This window comes from Quercus suber, unplaced genomic scaffold (genome assembly GCF_002906115.3).
Source record: "Quercus suber isolate HL8 unplaced genomic scaffold, Cork oak 2.0 scaffold_71, whole genome shotgun sequence".
Classification (NCBI taxonomy): Eukaryota; Viridiplantae; Streptophyta; class Magnoliopsida; order Fagales; family Fagaceae; genus Quercus; species Quercus suber.
The window spans coordinates 438,486-465,088 of NW_027069536.1; the positions used below are offsets into that span (position 1 = coordinate 438,486).

The following is a 26,603-nucleotide window of genomic DNA, read 5'->3' on the forward strand; positions in this document are numbered from 1 at the left end:
AATAAAATAATAATAATAAATCATATTTGGCATTTTTTAATACCACCTCAACATTTTAATTTTTTTTTTAAAAAAAGCCATGTCAAAAAATTGGAAAAAAAAAAAAAAACCTTAAATCTAATTTTATTTATTATTATTTTACTTTCATTATTTTTTTTTCGTAAGAACATAAGTCTGTGGTGATAAACTGAACTTGTTCTTCATGTTCTTCCAGCAACCAAATCTAATCTCCAACAAATCCCAAATCCAAATCCAGCAACCAAATCTAATCTTTATCAAATCCAAAGAAACCAAATCAAACCATAAATAAACCGAAGAAATAAACCCAAAAACCAGTAACTAACTTAATCAAAAGTAAACCCACAAATCCAGAATTTCTCTTAAGAAACAAACACACAAAAAACCCCGAACAAGAGCAAGCAAGATACCCAAATCTGAACCAAACAAACAACACCGCGTTCTCTCCAAAAAACAAAAACACAAACATACCAAGATCAATAGCAAGGATACCTTGATCTGAACAAACTCAATCATGCAAGTATCAAACAAACCCAGATACCCACTCATGGGCACTAATTCTCTTCTTGCTGCATGCCACGGCAACCACTGGCGATGTTCACATTTTCCATATCCAAACACCATCCTCCACCGAAACCCATAAATCCAGAAAAATCATTAAACCCACATAGAAAAGAAAAAAAACATAAATTTAAAACAAACAACACCCAGATGGAAAAACAAACCCAGATCGAACCTCTGGTGACAGAAGCGGTGGAGCAAAGAAGGACACTGAAAGAGAGGCCTTGCCAATTTAGTATGATGAGAAGCTCAAGGTTCGGCCATTGAGGCTATGCCGATTTGTGAGTATCGAAGGATTAGAGAGAGTGAGATTGTGAGGATAGAGGTTTGGAGAAAAATCACCACTGGTGGTGGCTCGTGGTAGCCATGGAATAGCTCAGATAGAGAGAGAGGAGAAGAGAACTAGAGAAGTTGATCTAATTTCCAGCTTAAAACCCGAATCTTTCGTATATTTGTGTTTGGTTAAGAAAACATAAAATGCATGAAAATGTAAGACTTGAGAAATTAAAATTTTAATTTAAATCAAATTTGTATTTTTAGTTTAAATCAAAATTATATTTTCTGATGTGGTTTTTGAAAGAATAATTAAAATGTTGACGTGGCACTAAAAAAATGCCAAATAGAATTTTTAATGATGTTTTAATGCCACGTCATTGACATGTCAATGCCACATCAGTGCAAACATGGCACTCCATTAGCCACATAGGATTTTCTATTAGTGGGTTGACAGCAAGGATTAAAATAGAATCAATTTTCTTTTTTTAGGAACGAAATCAATTTTTGGAACCAAAATGCGAATCAACCCAAAATGTAAGGTCCAAAAGTGCATTTACACCTAATTTATTTATAATAAAAACTAAAAGTTAAATTATTTAAAATAAAAATTGAGACAAAAAGTTGGGTGAGACTCGCAAACAGTTGATAATTTAAACAAAAAATTAGCTTTTAATTGGTTTACCAGTGCACACTATAAGTGGAATAGTTATCATCAATTGAAAAATGAGATTTTAACAAAGCATAAATTCAAAAGCTTATTTAGTAAATTTACATTTCAAAAAGTAATAAGAAATTAAAGTTGATAATTGTTATATCAGTTGAAATTGAGATATTACAAAGCCTAAATACCAAAATTTAATTAAAAATTTTGCATCTCATCTAAAGTATGAAAAATAGTTTTTAGATTAAAAATATAACAAAAAGTTAATTAATATTTAAATGTAATAAACGGTTCACTTAAATTTATCATTGTAGGTTAGGTTCTTAATATTTAGGATTAAATGCTTAGGTTCAAATTTTATCTATGTTGGCAAACCGAGAACAAAAATATGTCTAGGTTAAGATATTCATGTCTTAGAACAAGTGTTAAACATTGTTCAAGATGGTTTAAGTCAAGATTTAAGAACAGTTAAGCTGCAGAAAGATGAATTCAAAAACTACCTTGCTCGGCCGATTGAAAGACAAGGTCGACCGATCAAAAGTCGATTTCTGCAGAATTTAAATCAGGCCCGAAAGCCAGCAAAATGTTTAGGGTTTAAGTCCAACACTGCTAGGTATAAAATGAAAACCCTAAATCATGTTTCAAATGTTCTAGGAAGTCTTGTGAGTTACTCTTGTAAGATTTGAGAGGTTTTGTAACCTTATAACTCAACAAGCATCTACTAGAAAGAAGATCCATATACAAGAACCGGTGGAGATTAGTTGCTGCATACAAGATCATACATAGCTGATTTAAAGCTTTGAGTGGGATCTTAGAGCCACAAACGGGGGTGTTTGTATGTAACAAATTCATATAGAAGTGTCTATGGATTCAGAGCTGCGTGTGGTCACGTGAGTAAGTACTACAGGAGATAGCCTTAGATTTAGGGAAAAATCTATTGTAAAACTTCCATTCTATTTAGTAAATTTGTTACCTTGAGAATTCTTTAGGTTAAATCCTCCACAGGGTTTTTTTTACCTTGAAACTGGACGGTTTCATTAGTTTTTCTATGTCATCATATTGTTTGTCTTCTTTACTTTTTGGTACTTAGTGATATGATTGTTTGTGTTTAACCTAGATCTAAATAATAAATCTAAGTAACAACTTGGTTAATTAATTAGGTTAAACAATCTGAGTATACATGAGTCTAAATAAACTAACAAGTGGTATCAGAATAAGTTAGCTCTTGATGATGTAGTTTTACCTAGAGTTAATCCTTACCCCTGCTATTATTGAATGTGGTCACTCTCTAATGATCCCTCCCCACTTCGATGGGAATAACTATGCCTACTAGAAGGTGATGATGAAAGCCTTCCTGAAATCTCTGGATGAGAGAGTTTGGATGTTTGTGAAAACTGGTTGGGAAAGACCTGCTACTCCTATAGCTCAATGGTGTGATGCTAAAAAAGAAACAACTAGCTTTAATAATAAGGCTATGAATAAGATATTTAATGTTGTTTCAATAGAAGAATTCAAAAGGATTTCTAATGTAGAGATAGCACATTCTGCTTGGAACATCCAACAAAATGTGCATGAAGATACAAAAGCTATAAAAATTAATAAATTGCAATAGTTGACTTCTAGGTTTAAGAGCATTAGAATGGAAAATAATGAGACATTTGATGAGTTTTATGTCAAACTGAATGACATAGTCTTTTAATCTAGGTGAAGTTCATGAGGAACCTAAGATAAATAGGAAAATCTTAAGATCCTTGACTAAAGACTTTAGATCCAAAGTCACAGCCATAACTGAGAGCAAGGATGTGGACACTATTCCTGTAGATGAACTTGTAGGATCCCTTCAATCTTATGAGTCTAACCTACCCAAGACAAACAAGTCCAAATATATGGCCTTGAAATCTATAGATAATGTTGATGAAGGTGTGTTTGATGATAAAATAACATCTACAAAAATTGCTTACCTTGCCAAACATTTTCGAAATTTTTGAAAAACAATAATAGAAGAGCAAGTAATCAAAATGTTGTTGACCCTAATATGTAAACAAGAATGAACAAACCAAAAATAATTTTTCAGAAAAACCCAAAGATAAGGTTGTTCAATCTTTTAACAATTCTGTAGTTCAACAATGTTTTGGTTGTCAAAGGTGTTGTAAAGATTTTATAAATGATAATTGAACAAAAATTTTAATAAAAATAATAAGAAAAAGAAAAATGCAACCATACTTGCTGGATTAGGTTTGTTCTTTGGCGCCTCACGATCGTTGTAGGTTCCATGATTAGCTTGTGGCTTAAAATTGGCGCCAAGATAGTAGTTGGTAATGGAAGGACAATTAAATACATACAATGATAATTTTCAGGGACAATTAAATTTAAAATAGTTATATATTTGAATTTAATTAAAAAATCTAATGTATTGTACCTAAGTTTTAATGCTAATTATTGTTATATACAGCTTATGAAAATATTATTTAAGTTATAATTGTGAAATGGTAAAATCATTTTTTTTTTTTAAATGAAAAATTTTAGTTACAAAATTGGTTGTAGCATAAAACTACAAATTTACTCAATAAAATAAACATTGCTGCATATTTTGAAAATATAATCGTTGAGTTGTATGTTCTTTACATTCTTAATACACATATCAACTTTTGTGTCTGTCGAATATTATTTACTATATGATTTACAGGTTTATATTTTATGCATAATTTTAAATTACAAAAACTTGCAATTTAAACAATTTATTGATGACATAGCTATTGATCTTTAATTTTCTAAAAAATTTGCAAGTATAAGTGATATAAGAAGAAGAAGTAATCTAACGATTAATTTGTCAAAATTCATATCTAATAAAAAGAAATTAAGTAAGGTTATATAGGGTAAGACTACAACTAATTTTGTAACTAAATTTTGTCATTTTTTAAAATACAATTTTACAGCTTTAACTAAAATCTTGTTTTCAAGCCTATGTGATAATCATTAGTCAAGTTTTAAACTATGATATAACCTATTTGTAGTACGGATCTTATTGACTCCACTGTCTTTTAATTTGGGTCTGTTTTTATGGGTTTCAGTTAGCCCAACTGGTAAAATCTTTGATGGTTAAATAAAAAATCGGGAGTTTAATCCCATTTACACTAAAGAATTATTATCAGGAGCAGATGTCATAAGTTAAAACTTTCTCTTTAAAAAAAAAAAATTAGGCCTGTTTTTAAGGAAACATTACATGGGCTCTTAAAGGATGAGCTAAGGTCCACCTTGAGTAGTGTTTTCTTAAAAGGATGGGCTTAATTAATAGCTTCTTTAGTGGGTGGGAAAAATCTAAAATTCTCTTAATAAATATGCCAGATTGGGTTCTAATCATTTCCAAAAACCAAAATCAGGATTCTTTGAAGAACTCCCTAAAATCAATCAAAATCTAATCTTTTCTAACTTTAAATCCCGAAAATCCCTCCCCAAATCAATAGAAAAAATCTCCTTGAAATATTTTCTTTCCAAAATCAGTAAGAACACACATTTCGGTTATGTACAAATACAATCATACATGTTACAACAGAAACACATGAATAATAATCCATTGAAGAAATTTTAAAGGCCATTATTTTTTTGAAAGGAAGGTTAAAGGCCATTATTATATATATATATATATATATTAATAATCTAATAGTCACAACAAAGAGAGACAAATTTTAAATTTAAACTCTAAATGTTTTCGTTTGAAATATCATGAGATATCAAGCAATTAAACTACAAGGCTAATGGGCTTTCATTATTAAGGTATTGAACTCTGAATGTTTCTGTTTGAAATACCATGAGGTGTCAATTAATTAAGCTTCAAGGCCATTGGTTGAAGGCCCGTTATTAGGGTAACGAATGAGAACAAATTTCAACGTAGACAGACACCAAAGTTTGGAAATTCTTTTAGCTAATGTATATGGTTTTATCCTTTGAAATACTGTGTACACACCACTGGACAGTTTTCTTTCTTCCTTTCATTGAGAACAATGGCAAATAAATTTGTTGAGGGATTTTGAACGTCTCAATCTAATGCTCTAGACAAGCCAGCAGACAAGCTTCACATCAAATTTTAACGCCCTGCTTATATTTCACACTTCATTAGCAATTGGAAAATTATTCCTTGGGATGTCTGCATACTAACATAAACATACATTTATCAGCTTAAAAATCAATTTGAAAGTAAAACAGGTACAAACATTAATAAATACTAAACATCTTTTAATTTATTGATTTATTTTAAAATTACATGACAATAAGCTCACAAAACATATTTAGATAATTGGAAGCCAGTCAAAACTGGTTTCAACAATGACCAAACTGAAATTACAAACAATACAGCTTGTCAAACCATCCTAGCTATCATAAAAAATTACAAGAACTGATAGAAATGAAGAATCTGAATGATGAATAAAAATGGTAAGATGATAGTAAAGCAAATTCTGTAACCCAAAAAATAAGAATGCATAAATTGGTGTTCATGACATGCTTATTTTGACACTCCACCAGCACTAGTTTTCTTGTTGGGCTCAAAGACATATTTGATCAGTGAATCCTTGATTGGCAGAAGTTCAGGGAATTCTTTCTTCAACTTGGATGCATCCAACTCATTGTTGCTGCGAGGGGCAACAATAACCTTGGCCTGTTCTTCCAATGTGAAATTAACCCACTTAAAATTGGGCTCAATGTAGTTCTTGTACATCTCCAAAATCTCATTGTGACTCACAACACCAGGATTTGTGAAGTTCCAAATGCCCCTGCAATTCCTTTTGGCCATCTCAACTGAAATGGGCAGCAGCTCATCCAAGATAGTCATGCTGTTTGGAATGTCAACCACTTTGTTATAGCGTGTAATCTTTGTGATGAAGTTGCGTGGGTTGCCGAGATCAGATGATATTGGCATACGGACTCTGAGGATGCAAACATTGTCATATTCTCTCAAAAGCTCCTCAACCTGGCAAAACATTTGGAAAAGAGATTTCAGTTGGCAACCATAATAAGAAAATTTTCAAGATGAAAACAGAATTGAAAATGGACAGTGTAAGAAGTTACCATGGCTTTGGTTTTCGAATAGAATGAACCAGTGAAATTAGGTTTGTCTTCTTCCTTAAACCCAATTCCAGACCCCAACGGATGTGCTGCATCAAATTCAAAAATACAGCCAGTAGCATAATTCATCATTAGAAGGTTATTCTCTCTGCAGACATCTGCCAAGGTTAAAGTACCAACAACATTGGTCCGGATTGTCTCTGGCTTATGAGTTTCACACCAATCCACATTGGGTCTGCCAGTCACTCCAGCAGCATTAAAAACATGAGTTGGCTTAACAGTTTGAATATCTGCCAAGATCTGTGACCTCTCCTGCAAACGCCCTCTTCCATACTCAAAGGGTATACCTTGCTTCTCACAAATCTTCCCAAGAAGCCCCCCAATCCACCCAGTTCTACCATAAATTAAGAACTTCAGAGCTGGCTTCTGAATAGAGGGGTTGTTCTTTGGAGTTGGAACTATCATATGGTTCTGATTAGAATTATTTACCACAAAAGAGGAATCAGAATTGCTGATATCAGGCCCATCAAACTTTCTTTCAATTCCAGGCACCATTAGCATTCTTGGATGAGGGAGCAGTGCTCCAGAGACATCACCCCACCAGTCAGGATTGTTGACATACCATTCCATGGTCTTCTTTAGACCCTCTTCCCATGAAGTATGTTCAAACCATCCCAAGCTCTTCAGCTTTTGGTCATCCAAGAAGTATCTTTGATCATTAAAAGGCCTATTCTCTACTAACTTAATATAGGTATCTGGGTTCAAAGAGAAAAGTTGGCAAATCTCCTTGGCCACATCAATCACTCTCCTTTCTTTCAATGTCCCAATGTTGTAGACATGGCCCACTTCACCCCTGTGGAGAATGACTTCGAATGCCTCCGCCACATCTTCACAGTAGAGATAACTCCTAACATTAGATCCATCCCCATGAATTGGTAGAGGCTGTCCCTTCATGGCCAAGAGGATAAATTTTGGAATCATTTTTTCAGGGAACTGGTTGGGCCCATAAACATTGTTACCTCTGGTAGTAATCACAGGCAAGCCATATGATCGCCCATATGCCATAACAAGCATTTCTGCTCCAGCTTTAGTAGCAGAATATGGGTTTGTTGGGAGGAGCTGAGAAGCCTCGTGATTCCCCACAACAGCATCCTCATCTGTCTCACCATAAACCTCATCGGTGCTCACATGGATAAACCTCTTGATTTGGCCAGTAACTTTGCAGGCCTCTAGAAGGACATGGGTGCCATATATGTTGTTCTTAGTAAATTCAAAGCTGTTGCCAAAGGAGTTGTCAACATGAGTCTGGGCTGCAAAGTGCATAATGGTATCAATGGACTCGGAAAGCAAGATGTAGTTGACAAGGTCGGCACTGCCAATATCTCCCTTGACGAACTTGAAGTTAGGGGATGATTTTGAGGGAAGCAGGTTTTTCAAATTTGAACAGTAATCAAGCTTGTCGAGGACAACAATATTGTAATTAGGGTGGTTCCTAATGAGCCGATTGCAAACATGGGATGCAATGAAGCCAGCGGCTCCTGTGATGAGGATGTTCTTTGGTTCATATGTAGTGGCCATCTCCAACTAACTTCTACATTACACAGCATACAAAAAATCAACGCAAAATCTCAGATAAGTGGCATACAATAGCTAAAGTATACCTAGAAACATGGGAGAAACAGATAAATATTCAACAAGTAGAATAGAAAATCACAACAACAACAACAACAAAAGAAAAGGAATTTAAGACCAAGTGAGATTTAGGAGAATATTTTTTCGGGTCTGCATCTCAGTAAAACATAATAATAAAGAAAAAAAATTGAATTGAGGTGTGAAGAAATAATAATTCCCAAAAGTGAAAAAGGCAAACTGCCTCCAATAGAAATTCATCTCAATTTGCTGTACTGGTGAATAGACAATATTTCCTGGAAGATAGTTTCCCCCAATAAAATATATTTTCGTTCTTATTCCCCTAAACAAAAAAGCTCTATTCATCTCAATTTACATTTGACCTTAAGAATTAGACAAAGTATATCATGTCCCACCAATTAGCATATATACATATTTATATATATATATATATATATATATATATATATTATTCCACCTCATATTCATGTTTCTCTTGAGAAACACACTTCAGAAACATAAGGCCTTTTCCCCTGAACTATTTTCTATTGAAACAAACAGAAGAGTTCAAACTTCCCAGTTCCCAACATGTTAAGCAAAGCAAAATTCCACAGCAACACAAAAAATCTCCTTTTGTTTCTCTCCCTGCATTTGTAGAAGCCTAGAAGGTGAATCCAATATATCATACTAAAAAAAAAAAAAAGCAAAAACCCACAAACCCAAAATCAAGAAAAACAAAAATCCAGAACATATTCCTCACATTATTTTCCAGAAAATTAAACAGAACCCAGAAACACAATGCATACAAACAACCAGATCTGCAAAAACAGTGCCACAACAGAACAATATCCCAAACTCAAAGCAGAAAAAACAAAGAAAGCAAAATCATAGGAACACTTAAACTAACATGCCTAAATAACAACAACGAAACCAATGAAAAACACCATTATAACTTACATAATTAAGCAACTTGAAAACATAAAAAGAGAACTAATCCATAATTGAGAGCCATTAATTGACATTACTGTACAGTGTTAAAAAAAAAAAACCAGAGAGAGATACTTACAGGTAGTCCTGAGATTGAACCAAAGCCCAGAAAATAAAAAATCTTAGAGAAAATTCTAGAATTTTTTAAATATTTTTTTATTAAAAAAAAAAAAAAAAAAAACCTGAATTTTGACAATGAGAAAGAAGAACACAGAGAGAGAAGATTGTGAGTAGGATGAGGAGGGAAAGTCCTACGATTCAGGTATTTATAAATATGCCTAACTGGAAAATATCTTGTTTTTTTTGTTTGTTGTGTTTTTAACTACGTAGTACCATTAAAAGTTATTGTGTGGGGGACAGTTGGTAGTTAGAGAATAACTAACCAGTAAAATGTGGCCACGTATTGAGTTTGAGTGAACATGACAAACGATAACGTGGGGTATGAGGTTTCAATTAGGGGTTGTTATCAGATTTCAACGAGAAGATGAATGACATGGACCCAAAGCGCACGCTCGCCGACACAGAGAATAATTGCTTCGTACTTTGATAGTTCCTGTAGTTAAAGCCTTCTACAGATTTGTAGGGATTCACCGATTGATTCAGAATAAATTAGAGAGAAAACCTAAAAAAACAAAAAAACAAAATGATTCTTTTTTAATCTCATATTTTAGGTTTAGTTTATTTTGGTCAACTTATATTTTAAATAAAAATGTGTAATTATACTCTCATCCTTTAAGGTCAAAGAGAAAGACATTTTACCAAAATTTGAAAGAAAAAAAAAAAACCCTTTCTTAGGTTTATATTAGTAATCCAGTATTCTAAATATTTATAAGATTTTTTTTTTTTTACTAAAGTTTAACAATATTTAGTAAAAACAAAACTAATAAATTTAGAATTAAAATACCAAATTTATCAAATACCAAAAACTTGCAATGACTAATTTCCCAGCAACCCATTGAAAAAAATGAAAGAAGCAAAAATTGTACTAAATATTTTTTAATTAAAAAGTTAAAACACTGGATTTTAATTATGAGAGGGAGGTTAATTTTAGAAATTTGCTTTTAAGCAAAAGGCAGGTTAGTACACAATATTTTTAATATCAATTTAACATACTTTGGTCAAGTTGATGTAAAGGGTTTTTTTTTTTTTTTTTTTTCCTTTAAGTTTGAGGCAGAATGTCATTCGCATAAACTTTAAGGGAGGGGAGTGTAAATACTTCTAAATAAAATAAATTGATAAAAAAGTCTCTATTGGTCTATCAATTTATACTAGTTAGAACCTCATGCATGTGCATGAGTACAATTTTTTAGGAAAAAAGTACACGCATGCCATATATATATAAGTTTCAACCTAGTAAACAACAATTTTTCATAGAATTATGTAAAAAGTAGATAAATTTGAATTATTTTTAGCTAGACAAACATATGGCATTGGAAAGCATAATCTTTCAAACCCTATCTTTTTCTGATTTTAGATATATAATTACGTATATGATTGGATTTTTTTATAGGTCATTTATATTGGATTCCTCGTATTTTACGTTGAATTAACTCACTAGATACAAAAATTAAAAGGATTTAGATGGGACACATGATACAAAATTAAACTCTAATTGAAATCCAATTTGGATTCTATTTCAATTTTCTCTCACCTTTGGTTATACACACACACACACACACACATATGAGTCATTGAAAAAAAAAATGAAATTGCATATTATGGTGGGCTCATGTATGATATGGTAGGCTAATTTGAGAATGATGTGAAATTATTTTGTTAATAGCTTTATTGCAATAAAACTAAGCACATCTTTTTTCTTTTTATTTATTAATTGATAGCATAGGTTTTGAACTTATTATGAAGTCTACCCCATAATGATAAGACATGGATTTTATGTGTAAGCGGGACTTGAATCCAGATCTTACTCAATCACAAAACTTTACTAGTTGAGTGAAGTGGAATAGACAAAATAAGCTCATTCTAATACATAAATTACGCAGTTTGTTTAAATGGAAAACATTATTTGAAGACATTTTTTTGCATTTACCTTTGTTTGTTAGTATCGGGGAAAAGGGGTTGTTAGGTTCTAAAGGTTTAGGAGTTTATGTATTTAGAATTCTAATTTGTAATATTGGCAAACCATAATCAAAATAATATGTTTAGTCTTGTTAAAGTGTGCTCAAAATTGATTAATTATTGTAAAGTTGGAATCGAGAGATTGTAGATGCATTGGGGCATTTCGGTCTGACTCAATCGATCAAAAAATAGATTCGATCGATCGAAAGTCGACCAGATTGCGTTTTCTGCAGTTTTTCCAACTCAGCCCTAACTCATTAAACATTTAGGGTTTTATGTTTTTGCCCTAGGTATATAAGGTAAAACCCTAGACACGTTTTTAGACTTGCTCCAGTTGTATTGTTGCTCATACATTGCTATTTTATGTAAATCTCTTGTGAGATCTAGAGGAGCTTTCCTTTACACAAACTTAGAGTTTTCAAGATTGAGATCACTTAACATCTTGATGATCAACTTGGTTGCTACCATTGAAGCTTAAAGGATATCAAGCGTGGGTGCTTGTAGCTGATTGAAGAATTCAAGAAAGAAGGAGTCCGTGGATTCGGAGCTTGCACGTGGTCGTGTCAGTAAGTTCTACTGGTAGGTAGCATTAAGAAGTCGAGCGGGAAGCTTGTAAGTCCTTTTGTATGAACTTCGATTCTTTCATAGTGAATTCAGGTTCGCCTTGAGGATAGGTGAGTAAAATCCTCCCCAGGTTTTTTTACCGGTTTGGTTTTCCTGGGTGATCATATCTTGTGTTATTTATTATTCTGCTGCTAAATATTCTTGATATGATTGTTTGATTGTTTTAACCTAGAATTGCTTAATTTGACTAAGTAACAACTTGGCTAATTAACTAGGCTACTCAATCTGGTTGTGTGTTAAGGGGTCTAAAATTTCCATCAGGGGTCAACGGAAAATTATCTTTTAACTTTTCTTATTAAGTAATGTTACAGTTACAAACTATTTTACAACATTTTTACAAAATTTTGATGTGGCCAACCTCTTATTGATTTTCATCTATGCCCACCATTAATATCATTTTTTTATTTACCAATAATTACTCATCACATCAGCAGTTTGTAAAAAAAATTGTATCTCTAGCATTATTCTTTCTCTTTTGAGTAATGATACAGTCACAAACTATTTTACAACATTTTTACAAAATGTTGATGTGACCAACCTCTTATTGGTTTTCATTTAGGCTCACCATTAATATCACTTTTTCATTTACCAATAATCACTCACCACATTAGTAGCTTTTAAAATTTTTTGTACAAAAGTTTGTGTCTCTAGCATTATTATTTCTTATGAGTAATGCTAAATCCATAAACTATTTTACAATATTTTTACAAAATGTTGATGTGACCAACCTTTTATTGGTTTCATATAAACCCACTATTAATATTACTTTTTTATTTACTAATAATCACTCACCACATCAGCAGTTTGTAAAATTTTTGTAAAAAAGTTTATATCTTTAGTATTATTCTTTTTTATGAGTAATGCTATAGTCACAAACTATTTTACAATATTTTTACAAAATGTTGATGTAGTCAACCTCTTATTGGTTTTCATTCAGGCCTACCATTAATATCTCTTTTTAATTTACTAATAATCATTTACCATATCAGCAGTTTGTAAAATATTTTGTAAAAAAGTTGGTGTAAGGACCAAAAAATCTAACGGCTTAGGCCCACTTAGAATAGTGAGTGGCACAGTTCAACCTTGGCCCAAATCAATAGAATTTGTAAGAGGAGGAAACAAATAACAAGAGTGGACTCTGCCCGAGGATAGAAATAGAGAAGAAAAGGTTAATCTTATAAAAAAAAGGGGAATCTATCCCTCCACCAGCTCGCCCGAGAAGGATAAGTTCATATAGATAGTTACACTGTTCACTCTCTTTTCTCTCTCTCGTTTGTGCTTAACACTTTTTGATGCCTCTGTCTCGATCCATTTCTCCAATGCTCCTTCTTTTCCTTATATACTTCTACTTCTATCATATCTCTACCTAGGAGTGTGTATGAGTCAGGTTGGGTTGGGTTGAGGGAATTTTTTGATCCAACCCACCATGGTGGGTCAAAAAAAATTCAACTCAACCCAACTCACATGGGTCGGGTTGAACCTACGGGTTGGACAAATTTTTTTTTTTTTTTATTACTATTATTATTAAATTGAGCAAAAAAAAATATCACATTTACCACCTAAGTTAATAAACAAAATATACATTAATATATAAACTAATATTCCAACTTAATTGTAAACAAAATATGTCTAAGTATCCAACTGAGATGATAAACAAAATATAAATGAATTAGTATCCTAATTCACTTATAAACAAATGAATTCCTAATTTAGTTATACACAAAATATATCTAACTAAGTTGATAAACAAATATATAATATATATTTAAATATATATATATATAATATATGATAGTAGGAACCGAAGTGCCCTACAACTAGTTTTTTTTTTTTTTTTTAAATTATTAAATATATATTAAATATGGGTGGGTCGGGTTGGATTTGGCAGGTTTGTAATTTTATGACCCAAACCCAACCCGACCCGCTATTAAAAAAAAAAAAATTGTAACATAAACCAACCTACCAAGTCCTAAAAATCGACCCAACCCGACCCATCGGGTTGGGTCGGGTTTAGCGAGTCGGTGGGTTTTCTGCATACCCCTACTAGACTAGAAACTTCTCTACTATCCACTGACTTCCACTCTCTTTAGATTCCAGCTCCCACTTAGAATACTATAGAGTACCTTGATTCATTTCTTCCCTTCCTCGAGTAGCTTTCTTCTTCAGGCCCGTGGCCTGCGGCATTCCCACACCAATGCTGCAACTCTTCAACTTCATCCTCGGTCCTCGGGCTCCCACAATTTGTATCTCTAGCATTATTCTTTCTTATGAATAATGCTATAGTTACAAACTATTTTATAATATTTTTACAAAATGTTGATGTTGCCAACCTCCTATTGGTTTTCATTTAGGCCCACTATTAATATTACTTTTTTATTTACTAATAATTACCTACCACATCAGTAGTTTGTAAAAAATTTTGTGCTCTTATTTAGCTTAGAATGAGATAGAGTTATTTTCCGCTAAATTCTTTTGGAAATCAACTCTATCTCATGCAAAGTTTGATAAAGAAAATAACTCTATCTTACATAAACCTAAATAAGAGAAGTCAAGAGATAATTTTTCAACTCATTTTAAGGAAAACATACAAAAATGAGATAATTAAAAAAAAATGATTCATTTCCAAAAAATATTAATGTCAAAACAAACAAAAAGGAAATAATACTAAGTTATTCTTTCCTTATTAATATATTTATGGTGATTGTCATTTGCAGAGACTTAATGAGATTTATTCCGGGAGAAAATATGGTGTGACATAAAATAATTATCCGATACAACTAGGCATATTATAGGCATATATATAATGATCACCTATAAGGCCTTACACTTATAAGATATTCATCCACTGCTTTCCTCTCCTTAGTTTAAAAAAAATGTATGATCAAGCCTTCAAAGATTTTATGTGTAAATGAGAAGTGATGTTAGTTACATTTTTTTTTTTTTTTGATAAGGTATGAGTGTCATAGACTTATAGCATATTATTTGGGGTGGAGATTGTATTTAGTGTATTAGTGTATTAGACATGTTAAGATTTGAACATGTATCCAAAACAAGGCACGTATCCAAATCTCAAAGTGTTTAGTGCATTACTGCACTGGACACAAGCCATGTCCTATTAATTGAGCCATGACCCTATTCTTTACTCTTATTATTATTATTATTTTTTCATTGAAGACCTTACTCTTTACTCTCTCTCATTAGAAAAGAAAATATCATTTAAAATAAAGCTTCAAGGCAGATAAATGCTCGTCTTAGAAAAATGAGTAAAATTTTAGTCGAAGTCCAGCATCAAATTATTTGCCAAGAAAAGGTGTAGTGCTATATATATCATATTCTTATTTCAAGATTTGACCTGCCTCGTGAGATGCCAAGGTCTCAAGGACATATGAGAGCATAAAAAACGTGACCAATCACTTTTATGGATCTATAGTTTTTTTTTTTCTTTTTTTCTTTTTTTTTTTTAATGAATCTATAGTTGGTTTTATACATTATATGCAAATGTGTATATATAATAAACTTCTCACATGAGAGTGGACCTCATAAGCGTGAGAGTCACTCTTATATAAGAAAGGTGTTATATATGCCCATTACACTATATAATCCCTTCAGATGTAAAACATTATAAAAAAAAAATGACAAAGTTTAGCTATAAAATTGGTTGTAGTTTAACGCTACAAACTCACTCAATAAAATAAATATTACAACATATTTTGAAAATTTAACCGTTGAATTGCATGTTCTTTCGCCCTTAATACACATGTTAAATTTTGTGTCAATCGAATATCATTTACTATATGATCTAAAAGCTTATATTTAGTGCATAATTTTAAATTACAAAAATTTGTTATTTAAAAAATTTATTGATGACATAGCTATTGATCTTTAATTTTTTTTGAAATTTTGTAAGTATATAGGATATAAGAAGAAGATGTAATCTAAAGGTGGATTTGTTAAAATTCACCTCCAACAAAAAGATATTAAGTAAGTTTGTAACCTAAGGCTACAACTAATTTTGTAGCTAAATTTGTCCATAAAAAAATATTATTACCACTTAATTATTTTTTAAATTCCATATAAACATGAACTTTTTTTTTTTAAACGAAGATAAATTATACAAACATAAACTTCTTTCTTTTTTGATAATTTGATAGTTGGGGATGAGGCAATTTGAACCTTAGATGTCTCTATTAAAACACTAGGAGATGCAAATTATTAGTTGATGTATAAAGTTTTTTACTACAAACATGAATTTGAGTGTGTTACATAAATTAATTAGTAATAATATATCTCCTTTTTGTGGTAATAAAGGAAACTCCATTAAGAAACTAACAACTTAAAATACACAATCTTAGTCTTGCACTATACTCTTTAATGCTATTTTCAAAACATATGTACACTTGTTTTCTTCTTTGTAACAGTGTTTGATTGTCAACTAGTAAGGCAAATTCACCTAGACATTCCTTTGAACTTTTCATAAGGCAAACCACAGCATTAGCACCGAGTTAGTAATGATATATTCACATGTATATGACTCAAATAAAAGAAAAAAAGTGAGGGCGGAGTGCAAGTAACTGTTTTGTGGGGTTGTCACCACTACAAAAAACTAGGCCTATAGTGGCGTTTCAAAAACGCCACTACAGGTCCAAAAAACGCCACTATAGGCCCATTTTGGCTATAGTGGCGTTTGCTATAGTGGCGTTTGTAAACGCCACTATTGTACCGCTATTATAGGCCTATAGTGGCGTTTCTCAAAAACGCCACTATAGGTCCACCCTATAGTGGCGTTTCCAAACGCCACTATAGACCCTTTTTTTTTTTTTTTGAAAAATGCTATAGTGGCGTTTGACAAACGCCACTACAGGGTAGACCTATAGTGGCGTTTACAAACGCCACTATAGCATTTTTCAAAAATAAAAAAAGGGTCTATAGTGGCGTTTACAAACGCCACTATAGGCCTATAATAGCGGTACAATAATGGCGTTTATAAATGCCACTATAGAAAACGCCGCTATAGCCAAAAAACCACCAAAAAAAATTTTAATTACCAAAAATTAATTTTTGGTAATCAAAAGACTTTTATTTTTGACGTGAAAAAGTTTTTTTTTTTTTAATTCAATTAAGATTGTAATTAAATTAAAAGATACAAAACAAAACAAAATACAAACACTATAGATAGCTATCCCAGCAAATTGAAAGTCAAACACAAACCCACCTAAAAAAATTCAAAATCAAACACGCTCACATCCAAAAAAAATAGCAACTCCAAATACAAACACTATGGTTATCCCACAAATTCAAAATGAAAACACAAACCCACCTAAAAAAAATTCAAAATCAAACACACAAAAAAAAAAATATATATATATATATATAGCAACCCCACCCCAACACATTCAGCCGCCACAGACCAATAACTTGCAAAAAGAAATCATCAAATTGATTTTGAATTTTTCACTACTTGAGTAAGATATTAATCACAACACTTGAGATCTCTAAATTAACCTGAGAGACCCACAAAGCAAAGTTGATAGCAGACAGAATAGGCCAAAACTATTATAAAAAAAGGAATAGACTTTACAAGCATTAAAATTTTTTAAAAAAAATACTTACTTGCAACTATACAATCAATAGCATTCTTCCTTCAATCACAAATCCCATAATAGTAGCACCATTTACAAATTTGAACAAAATTAACTAGTTGCAACACTATCTTCAAATCCAAAACCCACTAACATTAACACCACCACAAATAAAATAGGAAAAATTAAATCAAATAGGAGAAAAAGAGAAAAGAATAAATCCAGGTGTGTAGTGAAAGAAGAGTAAAAGAAGGAAAAAAAGAAACAGAAAAGAAGAGAAAGAAAGAAAGAAGCCTGAAGAAGTGGAGATAAGTGAGCTAGAAAAAGAGAGAAAGAAAAAAAGAAAAGAAAAGAAAGAAGAAGGCTGAAGAAGTTACGTGGAGCTAGAGAAGGATATAAGGTGAGTGGGGGTAGGTGGGGTTAGGTGGGTTTTGAATTTTGAATTTTAAATTTTTTTGTTTAGTTCTTTTATATATATATATATATAATGATATGTACATAATATTTTCACAATATTTTTACAACAAATTTTAAGTGGTAGGTTGTTACTAGTTGTTATTATTGGGGAAAAAAGTAATCCTAGTATTAAGTTCAAATTTGAACTAATAACAACTAACCACTTATTATTTGTTGTGAAAATATTGTAAAAATGTTGTGGACGTAGCACCTCATATATATATATATAGAGAAATGCATGTTCACAACATTTTTACAATATTTTTATAACAAATTTTAAGTGGCATATTGTTACTGTTGAGGCCAAAAAGTAATCTTAGTGTTCAGTTCAAATTTAAACCAATAAAAATTAATCACTTATAATTTGTTGTGAAAACATTATAAAAATGTTGTTAATATAACACTTCTCATTTAATATAAATATAATATATATATATATATATATATTACCTCAACGTTGAATCAATTCGGTTTTTTTTTTTTTTTTTTTGGAATAGTTTAGAATATGCCATAGAATATTCTATGGCATATTCCTAAAACAAATCATAGTTTTTGTGTTTACGGATTGATTTTTTTTTAGTTTTTTTTTTTAATTTTTTTTTAAGGAATGGTTTGGAATATGCTATAGAATATGCTAGGAATATTCTATGGCATATCCTAGCTAGAATAAATCACCCTTTTTTTTTTTTTTACGGGTTGATTTTTTTTTTTTTAAAGAATAGTTTGAAACATACCATAAAATATTTTTACAACAATATTTTTATAACAAATTTTAAATGGTGAGTTGTTATTGGTTCTTATTGTTGGGTTAAAAAAGCAATTTCTTTGCTAAATTTAAATTTGAACTAACAACAATTAATTACCCATGATTTGTTGTGAAAATGTTATTAAAATGTAGTGAAATTTGTTGTGAAAATGTTTTTTTTTTTTTTAAGAACCTATAGTGGCGTTTGTCAAACGCTACTATAGGTCGTACACTTACAGGGCCTATGGTGGCGTTTGACAAACGCCACTATAGGCCTTTTTCTCTGCATGCACAAATTAAAAAATCCCAAAAAATGCCTATAGTGGCGTTTGACAAACGCCACTATAGGTCCTACACTTACAAGGGCCTATAGTGGCGTTTGTCAAACGCCACTATAGGTCTATTATAATTATAAAAGAAATTAAACCCAGCCGAAAATTTTTTTTTTTTTAAAAGTAAAAAAAAAGTGCCTATAGCAGCGTTTGTACCATGAGGAACGCCATTATAGGTCGCACCTATAGTGGCGTTTTTAAAAACGCTACTATAGGCCCTTAAAAACGCTGCTATAGAGTACCTATAGTAGCGTTTATATAAAACGCCATTATAGGACTTGCTAAACGCAGCTATAGGGTACCTATAGTGGCGTTTATATAAAACGCCACTAGAGGGTACCTATAGTGGCGTTTTTGACAAACGCCGCTAAAAAAAACGCCACTATAGGCCAAGTTTTTTGTAGTGCACTCTATGCCTATTTTTAAGAATGAAAAGTACTTTTCATTTAAAAATAATAATAATAATAATAAATGAATGAAAAGAAAAAGAAAACTACTTTAGAGTTTAGAGCACTAAATTTCAAAATTCCCCACATGGAAATCATCTTACGACTTACGAGCACACTTAAGACTAATAAGATTTTTTTTGGAAAGAATATGACTTATAAATTATAGATGCGATGATTAATATATAATTTATAAACTTTTAACTTCTCTTTTTGCAATAATGAGTAATAATGATATTTTCTAAAGGTTCGATTGATGATTGATAATAATAATAATAATAATAATAATAATAATAATACATATCAAATATATCAATTTAGACCGAATGTTTTTCATTTTTTAATAGCCAGACTTCAAAGTCATACTCATGAGAAGATCGATGGAAACATCACAATAAAGATTTTAATACTTTTATTGAATAAATTTTAAATGATTTTTTTCCCCTCAAATTTGACACCTTTCTATTTAAGAGGGTCATAGATTTCATAGTAAGCTTTTTTTATTTGAGTAGTGTTACAGCTACAAACTATTTTACAATATCTTTACAAACTATTGATGTGACCAACTTCTTATTAGTTTTCATCTTGACTTACCATTAATATCTTTTTTTTATTTACTAATAATGACTCACCATGTTAGCAGTTTGTAAATTTTTTTTTATAAAAAAGTTTGTATTTCTATCATTACTCTTTTTATTTTCACAATCCACATGAACTAACTAACTTCAATCTTTTCAAAGAAAATGCGTATACACTACAGTCAAATGGTTATGGAACCAAAAATTTTATAAATCAAAATAAATCAAAAGACAATACAATATGGATTGAGTTAAAGTTGCCTTTGATTTAATTTTTAACAATATCATATATATGTTTAAATGAATTTTTATTCGATGAATTTATTTTTTTGACAGATCCATTACTAGATTATATCATCTTTTTATACTCTTTAGAGATACAAAACATGAGCTTATAGATTGAATAACATATAGAAGCGCACTTTAACTCAAAAGGTTTAAGCCCAATGGGTATGTGCTTAATTATGTTATATTAACTACTCATTCTTCATCTACTGTTTATCCTCCAAAAAGAAAAAAATATTCATTTTTCTCATCATTATTCAATGATTTTTATAATATTTAAGTAGATATATCCATCATGTTTATAATCTTTAAGTAGATATATATATATTTTAAATTTAATCTTTTTTTTTCTTCCAAATAACATAGTTATTAATTTTAGGTCATCTTAATGTTTTGTAAATATAGAGGGTATAAGAAAGCAATATAATCCAAAAATAGATTTATAAAAATAAAAAATAAATTTTTTTTTTTAGTAATGTAACATTCACAAAAATTACATACTCATTCTTCTTTTCTCACCCAAACATATACTTCTCTTTCTCTCTCTCTCTCTCTCTCTCTCTCTCTCTCTCTCTCTCTCTCTCCTACATATTTTCTAAATAAGACTCACTAGAAAGTTCCCTAGGAGGCCCCTTATAACCTCAATTGCTCCAAAATTTTAAGGCAAATTCTAAAATTTTAGTTATTTATTTATTTATTATTATTATTTATGTTGAAACATATGAATTTGGTTCAAGCTACACATGGTGAGACGCCATAGTGATCATTTAAATTGAATTTTAAGATAGGATTTTCTTAATTTGATCGACTAAAGTTTCAAACTTTTGTTAAAAAAAGAAAAACCCAACTTCTAACCATATTCCAGATCATTTTTATGTAGCACAGATTTAAAGATATATAAGGGTTGAATGTAAATGAAGCCTCTAGAATCAGCTAGTGTTGCTGAAGAAATATCAGATAACAGTGAAGTAGATGCAGATTTACTTTTAGTTTCATCAGGTAACAAAATTCTATTGGAATCTTGAGTTTTAGATTTAGCATACTCATATCATATGGTTCCAAAGAAAGATTGGTTTGACACGTATAAGCTTTACAATTGTAGTATGGTCCAAATAGGTAATGATGCTACATGCCCGGTTATTGGGATTGGTACTGTGAAGATCAAGATGTTTGATGGAGTTATGAGAGTTCTTAGTAATGTCTGACATGTTCCAGATCTTAGAAAGAATTTAATTTCCTTAGGAGTATTCGATGATTTGGGTTATTCATACTCATTAAAGGGTGGAATCATGAAGATTAGCAAATGTGCTTTGATGGTGATGAAGGAATAGAAAGTAAACACGCTTTACAAATTGATTGGGAACACAGTTGTAGGAAGAGTTGCAGTCACCACTCTAGTGGAGTCTGGCACTAATGACACAAAATTATAGTATATACGACTTAGCCATATTAGTGAACATTGTATGTTAGAGCGGCACAAGAGAAATTTATTGATCAAAGGGGGTGAAGACATGCAAGCTAGACTTCTGCAAGTATTGTGTGTATGGGAAGCAGCATAGAGTAAGGGTATTCTTGACTACATTCATTCAGGTGTTTGTAGTCCAGTATCAGTTTCTTTTTATAGCGGTGCTTAGTATTTCGTCGGTTTCATTGATGATTACTCTAGAAAGGTATGAGTTTATTTTATAAAGTATAAGTCTGATGTGTTTGACATATTTAAAAAGTGGAAAGTACAAGTTGAAAATTAGACTGGCAGGAAAATAAAATACCTTAGAACAGATAATGGACTAGAGTATAGAGATAAAGAATTCATAAGATTTTGTGAATTAGAAGATATTACTTGTCACTTCATAGTTAAAGGAACTCCAAAGCAGAATAGGGTTGTAGAGAGAATGAACAAAACCTTAGTAGAAAGAGCTAGATGCATAAGATTGAATGCAAGCTTGCCTAAGGTGTTTTGGGCAAAGACATTTAACACAGCAAGTTTCATTATTAATAAATCTCCATCATTAGCCATTGATTTCAAGATTCCAAAAGAGGTTTGGTTAGGTGGACCAGTTGATTATTCGAGTCTAAAAATCTTTGATTGTCCAGCTTATGTGCATGTACAGAGTGGAGAACGTTCTAAATTGGATTCAAAGTCAAGAAAATGCATATTTCTTAGCTTTGAAAAAGGTGTTAAAGGTTACAAGTTTTGGGATCCAATCACAAAGAAAATGGTGACCTGCAAAGATGACATATTTGATGAAGCCTTTATGTTGAAATAGGATAAACTAAAGACATGTGATGATAGTTCAAAAGAGAAATTAACTGTTGAAGTGGAGTTTGATGAGAATAGTTCACCCAGTAATAAGGGCTAGTTTTGAATCTCATCAATAGTGAAACTACAACTTTTATGACCTTATATATGGCTAATTAAAATTAATAATGAGCTTTTATTTTTTAATTAAACAACTATCACTTTGCAATTTAAATGCTTTGTTTTTTTTTTTTTTTAAATTTATTTATTTATATTTTACCAAATACAAATTCTTTTGATAGATACAATAAAATTTAAAATTTATAGCATTCATTCTATGATAATTGCTTCTTATCATCATGTTAAGAAATTAGTTTTTAGTGTAAACGAGGTTCGAACCCCATATCTCTTATAAGTCTTGTTAATGGGTATCCTCAAGGTATTTGCTAATGATCCACTATAAGAAGTTTTAATACCTCTTTCAAAGGAAATATAAAAAAAGTAACTATAAAAAAAAAAAGTTAATTGTTTTTTTTCTTTTTCCGTAAAAAGTTTCTAAAAATATTTTTTAAACTAATGCCCTTAAAACATCCAATAACCTTTCCCATTTCTTATTCAACCGCAATAAATTTTAATAGTTAAATTAAATGAAACTCACAATCAAATGCAACTTAAATGTTGTTGATGTGGAAAAACTTAATCAATTTATTTCAAAATAAATATATAAGATTTTTAAAAACTCGATAAAGTTACCTAAAATCTTAATCCATTAGTGACAAACCAAATGGGACAAAACGACACTTTTCAGTGTGAATGTTATGGCTAATTAAATAACACATATCTTGGTCAGAATTTTAACTTTTAACTTTTAAGGAACCATGTTTTTTCACATCCAATTTAGACTCTCTGTCTCTCTCGCTCTCTGTCTCTCTCGCTCTCTGTGACACATTTATTTGGTTGCAATCATATTTATTTTGATAGTGAGATAGCAGGTTGTATCGAAAACCTTTTTATTTGTTCTGTAAAGCAACATTTTCTACCACTAAAAAGTAATTTTTCTTAAAGACCGGGGGCGTGGCCTTTATTTTATTTTTATTATATATTTTATTCCCTATCATTACCATTATCAACTTTGGATGAATATTAAATGACAATTACGAAGTTTTTATACAATTCACCCTTTTTTATTTTTTTGGTAGTTTTAATTTATAACATCCGCTTTTGATAATAACTTTTTATTATTAGAACAAGACATCAATTAGTTTTTGATGTAGGCGATGATTGAGTCTCAGATCTCTTATTCAACTATTAAAAATTTTACTAATACACTTAAGAGGCAACAAATTTGTTCAACAAGAGAAGATAAATGAAAAGACAATAAATTTTTTTATTGCATGCTTAAAAAATTAAAATAACCAACGTGTGTCCACAAAATATTACGATCTATCTATGTCCAAGTGTGTTAGAGAGATATATTAGTCATATTAGCCCAATGTAATAGGCCCAAGCTCATTCCTGCTTGTACTAGTAGTCTAGGGTTTAGTCGCCTATATATACTCATGCTAGGGTTCATTGTAACACAGGTTATTGTACTATACTCTTATACAATAAAGAAGTAGCCCTTAAGGGATTCCTCTGTGAATGTAGGCCGACAAGGTTGAACCACGTAATCCTCGTATTCTCGATGTTCCTATTCTATGATTCCCCTTCCGCATCCACTCTAGCATATACAACATGATATAACACATCACATTGCTAATAATAATGTTATTTAACATGGTATCAGAGCTAATATATTTAACATGATATCAGAGCCAAACTTCGTTCTTGGCATCAAACAAAACATCCCTAACAAGCAAAGAAGAATATCACGTGCACAACACCATCAGAAGTCACACATGCTTCTTTGCTGGATCTGGACTCCACGGCATCTTGCAGCCACCGTGGCTTAGTGCTATGTCCAAGATCCATAAACTCAAACAAACCCATGACATCAATCTCAGATTTGTGCAAAACAAGACTTCCTTTCGAGAAACCAACTACATAGCCATGCTCCTCGCCCTTCCGTGTGGAAAACCCAGAACTCTGGTCACCCTAAGACACCGCATGCGTTACCACGCGCGGACAACGACAATAGCTCCTCCTTCCAAGTGTCGCCACGATTTCCCCATGTGTAGCTCATCCATCAGTCACACGCGTCGCCCCATCGGCCATGTCGACCATCGATCTGCCTAAGAAAGAAATCTGGCTTTCAACTGCTTAAGCACGTGCCTCCACGCGCCGCCTGGGAATATGGCTTCTCCTCCACGCATCGAAACATGGATGAAAGGCCACATCAGTTGTAGTCACATCATCAGCCACGCAGCTTGCCACGTTAGTAGTGTCGCCTCGTCAGTACCACGTCACCTAGCTGACGTTGTCTCGGACCGACTCGACCTGAACCCCTCGGATCTGACCCGTGAGCACTGGCCGTTGACTTTGACCAGATCCGTTGACTTTTGTTGACTTTGACTTTTGTGTTGACTTTTGACCAAAAGTTAAAATTTTCAAAATAGCCTATCTTGCTCAGTTTTTCGTGTAGATTCCAATTTTGGACTCCATTTATTCATTTGAAGCTCCAAAATTGTTCAATTGGCACATTCTTCATTGTGGTTTCTTTAAAGACATTCTTCAAGGCATCTCCAAGTGATGTTCTCATGCTTATCCAACCTCAAGCCTTCATCGAGCTTCCACCTTGAGTTTGAGGGAGGGTGTTAGAGATATATATTAGTCATATTAGCCCAATATAATATGCCTAAGCCCATTCCTGGTTGTACTAGTAATCTAGGGTTTAGTCGCCTATATATACTCATGTTAGGGTTCATTGTAACACAGGTTATTGTACTACACTCTTATACAATAAAGATGTAGCCCTTAAGGGATTCCTTCGTGGATGTAGGCCGACAAGGTTAAACCACGTAACCCTCGTGTTCTCGGTGTTCCTAATCTATGCTTTCCCTTCCGTATCCACTCTAGCATATACAACATGATAACACATCACGTTGCTAATAATAATATTATTTAACAAAGTGGATGGAGAGGAACATGCATACTCTTTCTATCTATGTCCAAGTGGATGGAGAGGAAAATGCATACTCTTTTGACAGGGCGTTTATTTTTGATAGGGAGAGGAACATGCATGCTCATCCTTATAATAATTTATATAAGTTTTTTATTTATAGGTAAAGATAATTTAATAAGGAACAAGATGAAAAAAGTGATCATGGATTATATGGTAGTTTGCAAACCTAATATATGGGCTCAAGAAATCAAAGTAGTCAGTATCGTATCGGATTAGTAGTACCGGTCAATACTCATTTGAAATGTATTAGATTAAATGCATAGATATATATCTAAATGTAAGTTTTTTACATTAGTGCTAATTAATAGGAAAAAGGAACTATGATAAGTATAAGGTGCCTCCCCTTTGAGGCCAAGAATTCACCATTTTTACAGAAATTTACAAGAATTCTCCAATTTGCTATTTGAAGAGTTCGAATTCTGGGCTTAAATGTATTGTGGAGACAAATTTGTTGCAACCCTTTAGCAACTTTGTGTGAAGAAAAATATTGTCTTAAATGTATTGTGGAGATAAATTTGTTGTAACCCTTTAGCAACTTTGTGTGAAGAAAAATATTGTCTTAGATAGAAATTTTATCATGCCTCTAAGCCATCAAATTTGCTTGTTTCATCTGTTTCTTTTATTGTTATTCTCATTATTTTTCAAACACCCATTGCTTGAGCCCAGTAAGAGTAGTTATTGCCATCAAGGATGACTTAAATGGGGTGAGAGAACTCATGGATAATGAAATCTCAAATGCAAAACCAAACTTGAAAAATGAAATCAATATGTGAAAATTAGTCAGAAAGTACCTAAACTAAAAAAGTCAACCTTGGAAGAAAGTGAATAGAAGTATATGGTTAAATAATTAAATTTACTATTTCCTAACAGTTTAAGTTTTTGAGATAATTCATAATTTAACATGGTATTAGATCAAAAGATCATGAGTC

General features: G+C 31.7%; 1 protein-coding gene across 2 annotated transcripts; it reads right to left on the reverse strand.

The window, feature by feature from the left end:
* Nucleotides 1-5,732: 5,732 nt before the first annotated feature.
* Nucleotides 5,733-9,451, reverse strand: LOC112029494 (trifunctional UDP-glucose 4,6-dehydratase/UDP-4-keto-6-deoxy-D-glucose 3,5-epimerase/UDP-4-keto-L-rhamnose-reductase RHM1). Of its 2 annotated transcripts, none has more exons than XM_024062179.2 (3): nt 9,273-9,451; nt 6,581-8,165; nt 5,733-6,482 (listed from the first exon to the last, which is right to left on the reverse strand). In XM_024062179.2, exons 2-3 carry the CDS (start codon nt 8,153-8,155, stop codon nt 6,018-6,020), a joined length of 2,040 nt encoding a protein of 679 aa, XP_023917947.1. In that variant the 5' UTR covers nt 8,156-8,165; nt 9,273-9,451; the 3' UTR covers nt 5,733-6,017. The 2 variants fall into 2 exon arrangements, with proteins under 2 accessions (XP_023917947.1, XP_023917946.1); XM_024062178.2 differs by having other exon boundaries at nt 6,581-8,168.
* Between the last annotated feature and the right edge of the window lie 17,152 nt (nt 9,452-26,603).

Coding starts and splice junctions, on each gene's coding strand:
- LOC112029494 (XM_024062179.2), bottom strand. CDS start 8,155: ATGGCCACTACATATGAACCAAAGAACATCCTCATCACAGGAGCCGCT. Junction 6,483..6,580: donor ATTCGAAAACCAAAGCCATG/GTAACTTCTTAC, acceptor ATGTTTTGCCAG/GTTGAGGAGCTTTTGAGAGA.